This window comes from Dermochelys coriacea, chromosome 3 (genome assembly GCF_009764565.3).
Source record: "Dermochelys coriacea isolate rDerCor1 chromosome 3, rDerCor1.pri.v4, whole genome shotgun sequence".
NCBI lineage: Eukaryota > Metazoa > Chordata > Testudines > Dermochelyidae > Dermochelys > Dermochelys coriacea.
The window spans coordinates 29,227,356-29,242,104 of record NC_050070.1 but is presented as its reverse complement, the minus strand read 5'-3'; the positions used below and the strand labels follow the sequence as shown (position 1 = coordinate 29,242,104).

At 40.8% G+C, this 14,749-nt stretch overlaps 1 protein-coding gene across 2 annotated transcripts in view; it reads left to right on the top strand.

The window, feature by feature from the left end:
• The window catches only part of GREB1 (growth regulating estrogen receptor binding 1), a 158,082-nt gene that overhangs the window by 75,698 nt on the left and 67,635 nt on the right, over positions 1-14,749 (top strand). For both annotated transcript variants that reach the window (XM_038397262.2, XM_038397261.2), the window contains exons 2-4: positions 2,538-2,694; positions 11,222-11,344; positions 12,202-12,378. In XM_038397262.2, coding sequence (XP_038253190.1) covers positions 2,538-2,694; positions 11,222-11,344; positions 12,202-12,378 — 457 coding nt within the window. The remainder of the gene's footprint in view (positions 1-2,537; positions 2,695-11,221; positions 11,345-12,201; positions 12,379-14,749) is intronic.

Below are 14,749 nucleotides of genomic sequence, written 5' to 3'. Positions count from 1 at the left end.
TATAGAAAAGATGTTTATAAAATGGATGATTGCTGAATGGCATTTAACTTCCTTATGGTGGCTAAATGTTGGGAGCAAACTGGCTGACCACATCTTTTTCCGGAAGAAAGCATTTGTTATGCAGGATTGTGGGAGTGCTACAATCAGTCATATAGCACTCAAATGGTGCCGGCCCTTTCACCATGAAAAGAGACCCTACCCAGAAATGTTTATAATTTAGTCAGAGAATATTTTGCTTCTGGATGTGAGAGTAGGGTTCAGCACACGAGCAAAGTGATAACGTTGTTAGCAGATGTTTCATTATTTCCATGTTGTTTTTTTAAGTGTGTTACGTAGATGTATGTAACTACACCTTCAACTATGAGGCTTGGGGGATGGACTGGAATTAGCATTCGTCTTTTGGTAGCTCCATTAATGACAGATGTCTTATACCTTTAAGTAGTAAATGTTTAATATAATTCATTTTATGAATCCACCTTGGTTTCCTTTTGTACCCCTGTGGTTTGAGATAACACCAGGACAACACTGGCAGTGGCAGTGTTTCCTCACTGTCTGCAGTTGTGTCTGGTGTAGCCCGAGGTTAAAATAGCTTGCAACTGGAGAGAGTAGTCTCATTGTGCCAGTCCAGCAGGAAAGGGAGGCCTAGGGGATGTGGGGAGGGGGGGATGGAGTCCTGGGGAGAACACTGCCTACTCAAGCTGGGAGTTGGCCTTCTGTTTTTAGCAGAGGAAGGGGGATGTGCCTGACCCTTATTTAAGTCCTGAACGTAGTCTGGAAGCTCTGCAGCTTACCTGATACCATTGTGTCTTTGTGGACCCTCACAACAAACTGAAGTCTCCTCTCTTTAGTTCTGTTTTCATCTGATAATGTCAGTGAGTGTACTTAAGGGATAGGTTTCAGAGTAGCAGCCGTGTTAGTCTGTATTTGCAAAAAGAAAAGGAGTACTTGTGGCACCTTAGAGACTAACAAATTCTTAAGGGATGTGTGTGAGAGAGATGTCGGCACTGTTTGTTTTCTGTGTACTGCATGCTTATGTTACATGTTAAACACTTTCCTTATTGATTCTTTGTGCTTGCCTAATTGTTGTATATAGTTTTACTGGGGTGGGCAATGTAAATACACAATAAAGTATATAATATCACACTGTGCCATGTACTGTCACACACAGACAGCGGCTCACTAAAGACACATTTTTGTTTAGAAAGAGAGTGGTAGGTGGCTTAGCTTGTTCAAAGTAATTTTTCTCTTGATTGAGTGATTCCTGGAGGCTACTTCCCAAATGGGCTTATTTCCCAAGCAGTATCCAGTGTGGGGACGGGACTGTTCAGTGGTTAGGAATTACTGTCACAAACAGGAAGCATTTCATGCTTTCAATTCACAGTTACTTGAGGAGGGAAAGTTCGTGGGGCCCAGGGCAAGAGCTACTTTGTAGTAGAAAAAAAAAAAGCTGACATGGCTTTGCGTTAGACCAATTAATTGTGTTCACAGTGGAAAGCAGGCAGTAAGTGAGTATGTGGAAAGTAAACTACTAGAATATTCCACTGGATTAGACTATTATGGTTCAGTAAACTACAAACTGAACAAATCATGTGGCTTTACTAATAATAAATGCAATTAAATACCGAATCAAATGGATAACTTATCTGACTCTTGTTCTAAAAACACTTGTGCTTGTTTAGAAGGAAATATATTGTCTCAATGTATTAATAAATCTCCTGTTAGTGGGGAAAAGATGCTAACGATACTTTCAGCCATCCTTTTAGACTGGGTTTTAGTTATAAGCAACACGATTTTGCTTGGAGAGAACACTTCTAAAAGAATACTTGTGGCACCTTAGAGACTAACAAATGTATTTGAGCATAAGCTTTCATGAGCTACAGCTCACTTCATCGGATGCATTCATCAGATGCATCGGATGTAGCTCACGGAAGCTTATGCTCAAATAAATTTTTTTAGTCTCTAAGGTGCCACACGTACTCCTTTTCTTTTTGCGAATACAGACTAACATGGCTGCTACTCTGAAACCTGTTCTAAAAGAATAGTTAAACAGCTCTAACCGTGAATTTTAGGCATGTGTTATGATGGGCCATTAACTTATCAATACACATATACATAACTGTTATCCACAAGACCCTTTAAAGTGTATTCTGTTTGAGATATAGAAAACACAAAGATTGTTTGACAGATAAGATTACTGACTACTGCAAATGCATCTCCTGAATTGCTGTACAGTTTGTTAAATTAGGGAATTACAAGAATCAGATTTCTAGCAACATCTTCAAAAAGGTGTCAGACCTTGCTGCCTTTCTGTTGAATTACAGAATGCTGTTACTTAGATAACTTCCTGTAATTTACCAGCAGGATCTGTTTAGTGGGCTGCTGCTGTCAGTTTTCTTTTTTTCTGCCTTTTAGTGTAGACAATGCAGTGCTCCTCTTTCATGAGCAATGTTGTGGTTTGCCTTCCACACAATGTGATCTCCTAGCTCTGTGAACTAAAATTGAAACGTGGTTTATTTCTTCTTTTTTTGAATAAGAAGATGGGAAATTCTTACGCCGGGCAGCTCAAGACAACCAGGTTCGAAGAAGTATTGCATAATTCTATTGAGGCCTCTCTCCGCTCAAACAGCTTAGTCCCCAGACCAATCTTTTCTCAGCTGTATTTGGAAGCCGAGCAGCAACTTTCATCACTAGAAGGTAGGAAATCTTGGCATTTATATTTCTGTTCACATGGAACTATGAATCCATTCCTTATTCATCCAGTAATCAGCATGAAAGTTTCAAATTAAATATAGAGAGATGCAAAAGTATTGTTTGGCTGCTTTATGTTCTGTGCATCCTCCTCCTTCCCCCAAATCTAATGCAAATTAGAAAAAAGAACTATTTGAAGAGAATAATTATGGAATGCTCCTTGTTTTTACAAAGTAAGGCTTTATTTTTGCAAACACTTATGGACATACATAATTGGAAGCACTATGAGTTCAACCACTAAACACGGGCAGAAATCTTTGGAGGATCAGAGCTTTATCTGGTAGTTTACCTTTATAGAATAGAAAATTCTACCATGTTACACAGTTGCAAAAATACAACAGATTTACAAATAAGAGGTGCTAAAAATAATTTTGATTATGAATGAAAGCAGCAAAAATATTTGCAGCCTTCCTATTAAGTACGCTAAGAAGATGTTATGATTAATTTTGGCGTGACGGTGTTTTTAACTTGATCTCCATTTTTCAAGGTATTGGCTTAAGCTGTTACCTAGTGTTCTATGGTAAATCCTGCTCATGGCCTCTGGACTGATGTTTAATGTCTTGGATTTCTCTGATTTATTTATATCTTTGCTGAGCTGATTTGTTGGTCTCTCTTTTACTCATGTTTACAATGTTGCTGTACCTGTCATGGTCCCAGGATAGTAAAGAAATAAAGTGGGTGAGGTAATATCTTTTATTGGACCAACTTCTCTTGGGGAAAGAGACAAGCTTTCAGGCTACACAGAGGTCTATGGTCCAATAAAAATATTACTTCACCCACCTTGTCTCTTTCTTTTATTCATTCATTTTTCTCTCTGGAGGTGGAATAGTTTAGATGAAATGTGTAAATCTGACAACCAAATTAATTAGAAAAACAAGTCACCTAATATGTAACATCAAGTCTACTTAGGTGCTAAATTGTGTTTGTTCTCAGTGGGTCTGACAATGTGCAGGCAACATTATCCTGCTGGCACACATATATCCTCTCTTTCAACTAACTACTGGAGTAATGTTGCATTTGTTTCCTGCGTGTGCGTGTGTTCTTTTGTAGCCTGCAAAAGATGATGTAGACACATATGGAATGTAAAATGTGTAAAGTATAATATAGTTTGTAATAAGTATTCTAAAAAAAAAATCAATCCAGCCACTGAAAACAAATTAAATCATTTTGAAAAGATTAAACACTTGCCAATATCTCACTGAAAATGTTGAAAAACATTCTGTTTAGAAACAGATCTGCTTATATCTCATACACGTTTAGTTTTCTCCCTCCTTTCTTTACTGCTAACTAAGGACCAGGGCTGGCTCTAGGTTTTTTGCCACCCCAAGCAAAAAATTTGCCACCCCAAGCTCAGAGAGCGCAACTGCCCAAGACGGAAAAAAAAAAAGGATGGCTGGAATGCCACCCCTGGAAATGTGCCGCCCCAAGCACGTGATTGCTTTGCTGGTGCCTAGAGCCGGTCCTGCTACGGACATTTGCATGAAAATATAATCTCTGAGTGTCCATCTGCTCCTGCTGCTTATTCCCCACATGCAGTGATTATCTTCTATTGGGAATTTCATAAATGTTTTCATGGCAACTAACTGTGATGTCACAAAGTGGATTATGACATCAGCTGGGAAAGATGCTTCAAGAGCAGATGCATTGTTCAGGGACAAAGGTGCAGTTTTCACACTTCTGTAGCTCCTTTCATTCAAGGTTCTTAAAGGACCTTCCTAGCCTGATCGGTTTTTTTTTTTCTGGTCAATGTCAACAGAATCAGGCCTCAATTAATTAAACCTCACAAATCTTTGCCTAGAGCATTCCCTTTCATGAAAATATCAGAGGATGGAAACTCTATTAGGCAATCCATACAGAGCTTTTTCTGGGTTGTTGCATAAAATGGTTGACGTTGCAATCTCAAATCTTACATCCTGCTCCAGCCCCACCTCCAGAACAAACAGGAGTTTCCTCCTCTAGGAACCATGAAGCCCTAAGATCTGAGGGGTGGAGGGCAATGACCTTGAAACAATGGGCCATCCTTGTGGAGGCACTTCGCCACGACACAAGCTCTTGGCCCCCCTACTATCTGTATCCTCCCAATTCCCTGACTCCTTGACACAGAGGTCTGTTGTGGTGCATTTTATTTGTGGTCCTAGTGTTTCCCGCCCCCCAAGCCAGTGTTTTCAAAGTGTAACCCATGCCTACTTGGTGTGGGGCTCTGTCCCCCTCTTGTGGCACCTAGACCATCTAAAGACTAATGAGTCTGCTACAGCCTTGGCTTCGTGCCATGTGACTTTTATCTCATGTGGTAGAGCATTGTTTCCCAAACTATGGGGCACGGCCCCTAGGGGGGCATGGAGGAATGTCTGGGGGGGGGATGTGGCAGTGCCTGGGCCAGCCCCCACTAGGGAGGTGGGAAGGGAGCACCATCCAGCCTCATTCTGCCCCCAGCTCTGCTCCAGCCTGGCCTCAGCCTCTCGCTGCAGCTGTGGCCCTGCTTCAGTTCCCGGCCCAACTGCGTACCTGCTTCCAGACATGGCTCAGCCATCGGCACCCGCTCTTGGCCCCAGGACCCACTCCAGCCACACCTCGGCTCCTGGCTCCGGCTGTGGCTCTGCTCCCGGCCTGGGCGGGGGAGGGACACAGACACATTCTATTACTGGTAAGGGGGGTCATGAGAGAAAAGGTTGGGGACCACTGCAGTAGAGGCTCATACACTAAGCTTCAGAGGTCCCAGGTTCGATCCTGCCTGCTGACGACCGGGTCTGTCAGCATTATACAAGCATGGAGGGAACCATGCATTAAGTGATTCACCCAAGGTAATACAGTGAGTGGCAGAACAAGGAATAGAACCCAAGAGTTCTGACTCAACATTCTCTACACTGCCAGCTAAGTCGGGTAGGCATAAAATGACAAAAATACAGATGCAGAATTGTCTCTAAACAGAATGGCCCTGGTATCCTGTTTGGCACTAATGGCCTCACAAGTTGCTATTGCTTCTTGCCATATTTGAAGAGTGTTTTTCTGAAGTTATCTTGCAGCTCACAGTTTGCATTTTTTTTGGTGTTATTTGCCCTGTTCACCATACCACTTGGCAGCAAATCAACCACTTTGACATCAGTCAGGTTTTTTGTTCCTGCTGTTGTTGTTCTTATTTTAAAATTGTTAATTTATAAGCGACACTGTGAACTTGAAATATAGTTAATTTAAAAATAAATGAGTTGAAAGTAATTTCAGGTTCTACTCCAACCCCTAATTCCCACAAACCAATTTTTGTGGTTCATATAATTTTCCTATTTAAAATGTTTTTCTCTCCCCTGTTGCTGTGTGAAAGACCTTCACAAATAATAGGGAAAAGTGCCTACACAGTAAAACTAGGACTAGTGTTATTACAATTTATGATTATATATTACAATTTACACCTAAAATCCTATAAATGTGAAAGAGATTATAGCCTGTTTTATGTGGGAAATCAACTGAATGATCATAATGGTCCCTTCTGAACTTAAAAATCTGTGCCAAATATGCACAAAGTAAACCAGCTAAAATTAAGGTCTCTTTTCAACCTGTAGATTTTTAAACTATCTTTTCAAATATCACTATGTTTAAATTACAACCTTTTTAATTTCAGTTTTTGCAGATCATTTTGATAACACAAGATAGAACAGGGGATAACCCTTGCTACTATTACAATACTATGTTATTCAGAAAAACAGTTGCTTTTAAAACATTTTTTCTGTATCCTAAAACTTTGTTTAGACATTCTCTAGACAACTGTTGTTTTAGTTTGTTGCTGTTACTGTTTTATATAGATCCGTTTGCCTTCCTTAATCATCATGTCCATAATCATTTTGAGGACTATATATTAAATAAAATAAAAGCTCCATGGGTCCATCAACACTGTTTGTCAATCTTTTTTATCTTTGCCCATGTAGTGATGCATTCTCTCTCTTCTCCTGTATTGGCTCATTCAGCTTTTGAAATGGCCTGAAAATATTCTTTAAATACTGATTCTCTTCAAATGATCCTGCTGTCAGCTTGCTGGGTTGTCAAAATGCCTGGAGAGTCTGATGTGACCTCTCACCTTTAATCTTGCCTTTCTAATGACTAGCTTTTAAAGTTTTCTTCTTTTTGTGGCTTTTGGAGCTTGGAGAACCCTCCTCCAAATGTGTAGTAAAGTGACATACAGGCACTTCCTAGGATGGCTTGATGGCTATAGTAGATACGGAGGGTGTTTGGCTGGTGCTAGTTTAGATTTCTTGTAGGCTCTGCCCTGACTATTGGGGGCATTTTTGAGCTGTAGCTAGTCTGTGTCTGTTACAGTATGGGCATTCTTCTCTGTTGCATCTTAAAAGATTGGGGGCCAGATTCTCTGCAGTGTAAATCTGTATGGGCTCATTGAAGGCAGTGGAGTTGTGCCATTTTACACCAGCTAATGATCTAGCCCTGTATATTTTTTTCCATTTTGAGATTGGTGGGGACGATCTTATAATGTGAACTCTTCCTTTCTCATTAATGCTTTCTGTCTGTGGATATGGGACATGTGGCCTCACCTTGAGGTGGCTCAACTGGCATCAGATCTTTTGCTGCCTTTTACTGGAGATGTCTAGGGTACTGTGTGTCTCATAAGGCAAAATCAACTTAGTTCCTAAGATGCACAAGAGAGGGTCTTGTGCCTGCAGCCTACTTAAGGTGTGCAGGAGAAGGGCCCCAGCAGACAGCCCCTATAAGGTGTGTGGGTTAAGGATTTCCAGCAGTATCTAGTCAAGTGATCTCACATTGCAAAATGTATTTTTAATCCTTTCTTCTTTAAAAACAACTAAAACTCAATAAAGAACTATAGGCTGATAAAAACTGGCATAATTCCATTGACCTGCACTGATTTGCAGCAGGGGAGCATCTGGCTATATGCTGATTGAATGTTAAGGTAAAGTGTACAGCTGAGCACTCAGTAGTCAAAAAACTGATACTGTTAAGGCTGCAAGAGCAATCTTTACTCTGCCCCTTAGTGTGGATACAGGGCCTGATTCTCCATTCTGATGTGGTAGCATTTCATGCCCACTTTGCAGGGGTGGAAATGACTGCATGTGGTGCACGGGAGAGGAGAATCAGATTCACAGTCTGTAATTCTATACTTACATACTGTTTCTCAAATAATATGCTATTTCATACATTTTTTCTGCAGCTGTAGATACATATGTGTAGCATCTTTTAGTGCTATATGCTACTCTGTGTATGCCCACACAGGCAGAGCCCATTAAAGTAATTCATTTTAAAAGTGTACAGGAAACACGTCTTGTACATCATATGCAGCAGTGCAAGTAGAGTGGTCTGGTCCGGTACGCTGTACCAGCAAGATATTTATAGCTGCTATGGGTTACCGGAAAGAGGAGGAGCAGAATGTGGGGCCACTAGGTGGCCCCATGCCGGCAGCTCCCCCGGCGCAGCTGTACCGCTCCCGGCCACTGTCCTCCGGTGGGGCTGCTGTACAGATGGAGGAGACCCTATGTGGAAGGGCTGGGGAGGTAGAGCATGGGGGCCCCAGGCTGGGAGGAGTCACATGAGGAGGTCACGTGCTCCCCCCTGGGGGGGAGGGCCGCGAACTGGTAAAAAATGGATTCCACTTGCACCACTGATCATATGACAAGTTAGCTTCTGAATCCTGCACATCGACATCAATGGCAGTTGATCTCAATGGGAGTAGGACTGGGACTTAAGCGCAATAAAATAGTAATAGTAAAATTAATTGGCATATACAGACCATCCAAGGGGGGTCAGGAGTATGATGCCCTTGCTCACATTGACTAGTGCCCCACTCAATGTCAGTGGGACAGTTTGTGGAGTAAGGTGCTATTCAACATTAATAAGGGTATCACAGTCTGGCTCTAGGTTTGCAGTTAAATTATCTTTGCAGTTAACCGGCACCTAAGGAAGTCTATGTTGCTGGCTGAAAATAAGTGGTATGGCCATTGATTTAAGCCTTGATCCCAATGACTTGCACACGTACATTACATTACTCATGAGTAAAATTACACACACGTTTAAGTGTTTGCAGGATTGGGGCTTAAATTATTTTTTTAAAAGAATACTTAGTAAGAGAAGAATCTACCATGTAACATTTCAATCAATAAAGATGCACTGGATCACAATGACTGAAAATAATGTAAGCAGAAAAAATTGAAAAATGCAATGAGGCTGTAGAAAGAATTCTATAAAGGTGGTAGCAATAGCAGTCTGATACATTGCACTAGTTGTGAAATATTATCTGATCATGTAATTCAGCTGGTGTCCATCAGTATAGCTCTGTTGACTTAATGGAGCTATGCTAGTTTACATCAGCCAAAGATCCGGCCCTGTAACACACAAGGGGTATAGAGCTAATGTTATGTCTATTTGTAGCATTGTCATTTCCTAACTTACAAGTGCTTCATTGTGCAACTTTTACCTTCTGTAGACTATTTTGTAAAAAAATGGAATTATATTGTGTAGACTGCAGATACTCAAAATGTACAGCTTTTTATAATGCTGACAACTGTGTGTGAGGGTAGACCATTAAAGTCTCCTGCGCTCTGTGTGGGTGATGTCTACACTGCAACAAAAGATCCAAGGCACCCAATCTCAGAGCTCAGATGAACTGACTCTGGCTTCTGGGGTTTGGGCTGCGGGGCTAAAAATAGCAGTGTAGGCATTTGGTCTCAGGTTGGAGTCCTGACTCTGAGACCCTTCCCACTTACCAGGTCTCAGAGCCAGGACTCCAACCTGAGCCCAAATGCCTACACTGCTATTTTTAGCCCTGCAGCCCAAGCCCCAGAAGCCCAAGTCAATTGAGCCGGGCTCTGAGACACAGTGCTGTGGGTTTTTCTTTGTAGTGTAGACATACCCTAAGAGCTCATCCACATAAACATGGGGCTTAATGTGGGAAGCAGTTTTTTTACACTCATTTAAAATCGGATTTTGACTCATAACAATGATTTGCAATATGCTTGAAAATAAAGACCAAACTCCTGAACTATGCCTGTTAGTGCAAAATGGAGCTGTCACTCACGTTGTATAGCTGCCCATTTGCTTTTGGATTCCTTTCATTCTTAATCTGAAAGCCTGCACAGTTCTCCCCTGCCTAAATCTCTGCTCCCTCATTTTGTTACTCCTGTCTCTGCATTCCAGTGACAAAGGCTGCTTCACTTCTCCCTTTGTCCCCTCTTTACCTCTTGTCTTTGTGCCTTCTCCCATGTTATTCCCTGTGCGTACCACTCTGCCTTTATTCCTGTTCACCAGGGGATCAATCTTGCTATTTATGTGAGTAAAGGTAAGCATATACTTAAATACTTTGCTGTCTTGAGGCCAGAGTGCTTGACACCTTTCAGGGTCAAGCTTGCAAAATCTAACCTCTCCTCTTTCAGAGCCCTCCTTAAAACTCACTTATTCTGCAAAACTCACAAATGCCAACCCTGGAGCCATTATTTAAGGAGGGGACAAAGTGGGGAAGGAGGGTCATGGAGAAAACCGCTCTGTGGCTGACCTCTCCCATGGGATTTCCAGGGCCTTATCCAAAAGTCCACTGAAATCAATGGAATGACTCCCATTGACTTTGACCTTTGGAACAGACATTCTTTTCTCATCCCAGTGGGTTTTGTATTGTTCATCTATTTAAGATCTTTGGGGCACGGAACTATTTTTTGTTCTGTTTCTTGTACAGCATCAAGTATAAAGTCAGCACTTAACTATTAATAATCTGCATTTGATCTGTTGCTTTGTGAGAGCATCTCAAAGCAATTAGATGTATGGATTTCTTTTGGTGTAAATATTAAAAACAAAGGTCAAGGGAGCTTTTATGAGGACGGAGTTCTATTATTGACAACCTCCAGGGTTCAAATGTCATGAGTCAGGCCGCCCAAAATCATGAGACTGACTTCAAAATCATAAGATTTTAAAAATAAAAATCTGGGGGTTTGTTTTTATTTGCCTTCCGTTTTCTGAGATTTAAGTGCACTCAGGTCACATTTTAAAGCTTTTCTCCACAATCACAACTGCCAAACTTTTTTTTTTAAATGAAAGTTGAAATTCTCACATAATCACAGGTTTCAGAGTAGCAGCCGTGTTAGTCTGTATTCGCAAAAAGAAAAGGAGTACTTGTGGCACCTTAGAGACTAACAAATTTATTAGAGCATAAGCTTTCGTGAGCTACAGCTCACTTCATCCGATGAAGTGAGCTGTAGCTCACGAAAGCTTATGCTCTAATAAATTTGTTAGTCTCTAAGGTGCCACAAGTACTCCTTTTCTTTTCACATAATCACAGGATTCCAGGACCTGCAGTTTTAAGAAAAACACCAAACATTGTGAGACTTGGCAACACTGCAGATCCTTGCAAAGACAAGGGAATCCTACTTTTCTGTGGTGCTTGCTGTAACTGGGACACTGCTCATTCCCAGGATCAGCTATTGCCACAGTTATCTATTCTCTAAATGTAATTTGTCCTGTGATACTTTTGTAGCAGGCAGCAGAGTGGATAATGAAGAGGAAGAAGAGGAAGAGGAAGAAGAAAGTTCAGAATCAAGTAGCCCTCCTCTCTCTTATCAGATGAAGCCTCCTCCTGAAGGCTGCTGCACTACTGATGGTAAGAAATTCACAAGACTCAAAGTTTGGCAACTGATCCAGTGGCCTATTCAGGCAAAGCTCCCATTGGTATCAGTGGGAACTGGGGTCCCAATAAAGAGTGTCGGATGAGTCCGAACATCATACAAAGCACCTTCAAGTGGCTCATCAAAATTAGGTATATAGAAATTGTGGGGCTATCACAGTTTGTTACCTCTTAGACAAAACTAGAAACTTGCTTGATCATACGCTTTTGTGTGTCTTTGCTGAATCTTTCAAAGGAGCACTTCTATGTCAGGATAAAGGAGAGGACTAGCCAGCAACTTGAAATCTAACCAGTTTTAAAAAAACTCGAGTTTAAAGTAGTTTCAGATATTACACCTGCTTCTGAGTGCTCTGCCAACTTTTGTGGTTTTATCACCATATTTTCCCATTTAAAACAAAATTCTTCTGCCCTCTCCTGTGGCTGGGAGAAAGACCCACACAAACAAGAGGGAAAAGACTGTATAAAAACTGTAAAACTGCCCAGACGCCAAGTGCTAATGTCTCTTGTTAAACATACAGCTTAATATAATCTTTTTTATGTTGTTAAATATATACAGTTCCATAAAATATATATGTTGTGCAACATGTGTTTCTGTTGCTGCAGAAAACTTTATTTTTACATTTCCAAATTTTTATTTATTCATTATATTTCTAGCTTTTGTTTATAGCTCGCCCAGTAGCCGGAAAAATATTGACACTGAAGTGAAACTTGATGTGGTTTACATTTTTTTTTTAAATAAAAAGAAAAGTTGCAGTTTGTTCAATAAGGAAATTGTGAAGAATTAAGCAAAATGACCTTTGACCTCAGAAATATGTTGCATTTGTTTTTTCTAGGTTTCTGCCAGGCTGGTAAAGACTTGAGGCTGGTGTCCATTTCCAATGATCAAATCGAGGTGCCTTCGGGGTTTTTACTTGTTGGTGCTAAATCACCAAATCTGCCTGATCACCTTTTAGTGTGTGCCGTAGATAAAAGATTCTTGCCAGATGACAATGGGCATAATGCCCTGTTAGGTAAGTGTCCTTGCTCACACTAAGTAGATGCTGTTTTGGACTACAGTCATATTTACTCTTGTTGCAAAGTGAATGTGGTAGATCTTATTTCCATCACTTGTAGACAATAGTCCTCCCTGATTGCTCACAGCAAGATAACCTTTTAGAGCTGGCTGTGTTTGCACTGGAAAGAGTACAGTGTGAGCTACTCCAGTACAAATGCTGCATTTCCTTTTATCCTGAGAGAATGCTATGCCTTCAGCTGAAGGTTAAAGTCATTGTCAGGCCAGTTTGAATTACAGTTGCCTGAACTACACCTTCAATAAAAAGAAAAGGAGTACTTGTGGCACCTTAGAGACTAACAAATTTATTAGAGCATAAGCTTTCGTGAGCTACAGCTCACTTCATCGGATGCATCCGATGAAGTGAGCTGTAGCTCACGAAAGCTTATGCTCTAATAAATTTGTTAGTCTCTAAGGTGCCACAAGTACTCCTTTTCTTTTTGCGAATACAGACTAACACGGCTGCTACTCTGAAACCTTCAATAAATGAGCTATTTCTGCACTGCTGTCTGTCTGCTACCTTTCTAAACACTGATATGTACCACTCCCCTTCTCAGATGCAGTTATTCTTAGTGAACCATTGTGGCAGCTACCTGGAGTGAATCGTAAGATTCTGCAGTGTAATTGCTGTTGGTCGTTTGAGCCACAGAAATTCATAACTCTTCTTTAGATTCTGATCCCTTTTGGGCAGGGCTCAAGTCTTCAAATGTATTTGGACAGTCCCTAGCACAACAGGGCTCTTCTGTTCCCAGTTGAGGACTTTGGATGCTACTGCAGCACGTATGTATGTATACATAAAAATAAGAGTTACAAGTCAAAGTTTTGATTTGACACATTAGCAGACAATATTGTGTGTCTGTCCTTAAGGCAGAAAATATTTCATGACATGATAGTGGGGAAAACACAGGAATTTTGTTATTCATCAGTTGAGGTGTTTGGCCCCTGAACTGTAATTAGGTTCTGGTATCCGGCTGGTAGGGGTCACAGCCCTTCTGATAAGTTATGGGCCTGATTCAAAGCCCACTGAAGTCAATGAGAGTCTTTCCTTTGGTTCAGGCCCAGTATTACCATTGACAGTAGTATTTAAAAGCCTCCAACATCTGAAATCATATGGATGAATGAACTAATTATGAACATGATAAAAATGGAAGTTGTTTGTGTAATTAGGTGCAGTGATTTTAAAACTACAAGAAAATTATGGGTTTTGGTGGTCATGCATTTTCAAGTTTGACATGTAGCATTTTATCTCAAATGGTGCTGTGCTTCTTCTGTGCAACACTGAGCTTTAATTATTAAAAGAATGAAAGAAAGAAAGTTGTTGCTGGGTCTGTGAACCTTTTTGTTGATCAAGAAATAATCCTCGCAAGTTCACTTTTACCAACCCCAAAGGTTCGGATGTGATCTCGGTTGCTATCTCAATTTGAATAAGACTGAAAGGCGGTTGGGATAACAGCATAGTGTGAAGGTACATAATGTAACTCCATGTACAGTAATGTCTTTCGGCCTGGGATCTTACTGACTCGGATTGGCCACAATACAATTGAACAGTGATTGTAAAGGAATTAAGGGGGTTGTAAATCAGCCAAGTGTTGTCATTTTAAAGATACAGACAGGAATGTTGTACCACTCAATTCATTCACTGCTACCACTATCAACAACTTAAATTCCCTAGGCTGTAAGCACAGAGGAAGTAGTATATTTGTTAATTGCATGCTAAACAAGAACAGAAAAGGACAATAAGGAGCATCTGATATTTACTCAACATTTTTTGTGCTACTTGTGTTCTCAGTTTGCACATTCGATGCTATATTAGTTGCCTGTAAGCTATTTATATGCTTATTTTTGATAATTTTATCACACATGAAAACCAATGAAGCAAACACTTTGCTTTTGTGAAACATAATTAATTGCTGTAGAATACCCCTGGAAAGTCTGGAATAAACTTCAACCAAAAAGGAGCTACATATTTAAGATCCTGATTCAGACCACAGAATTTGCAAGCAAAGGAACACTCCTGAATCCTATAATCTGATAAAGAATAGGGTGCAGTTTATTGTCAGCAGGGTAGCACAGTGGTGGAACAACAGTACACTAACCATATTTAGGAAAATAAAGATTGCTTAGTTCTGTTCTCACTAGCTATGTCTTCATTGCCACTGGGAATGAGCCTCTTAGCCTGGGTAGACAGTCTTGTCTATCAGGACTCGAGCTAGCACGTGTCTTGGGCTGCAGCATGGGCTCTCAAACATAGGGGGTTAGGTGGACTTGAGAGCCCAAGCTCCAGCCCAAGCTGCAATGTCCACACTGCTATTTTTAGCATGCTAGCTCGA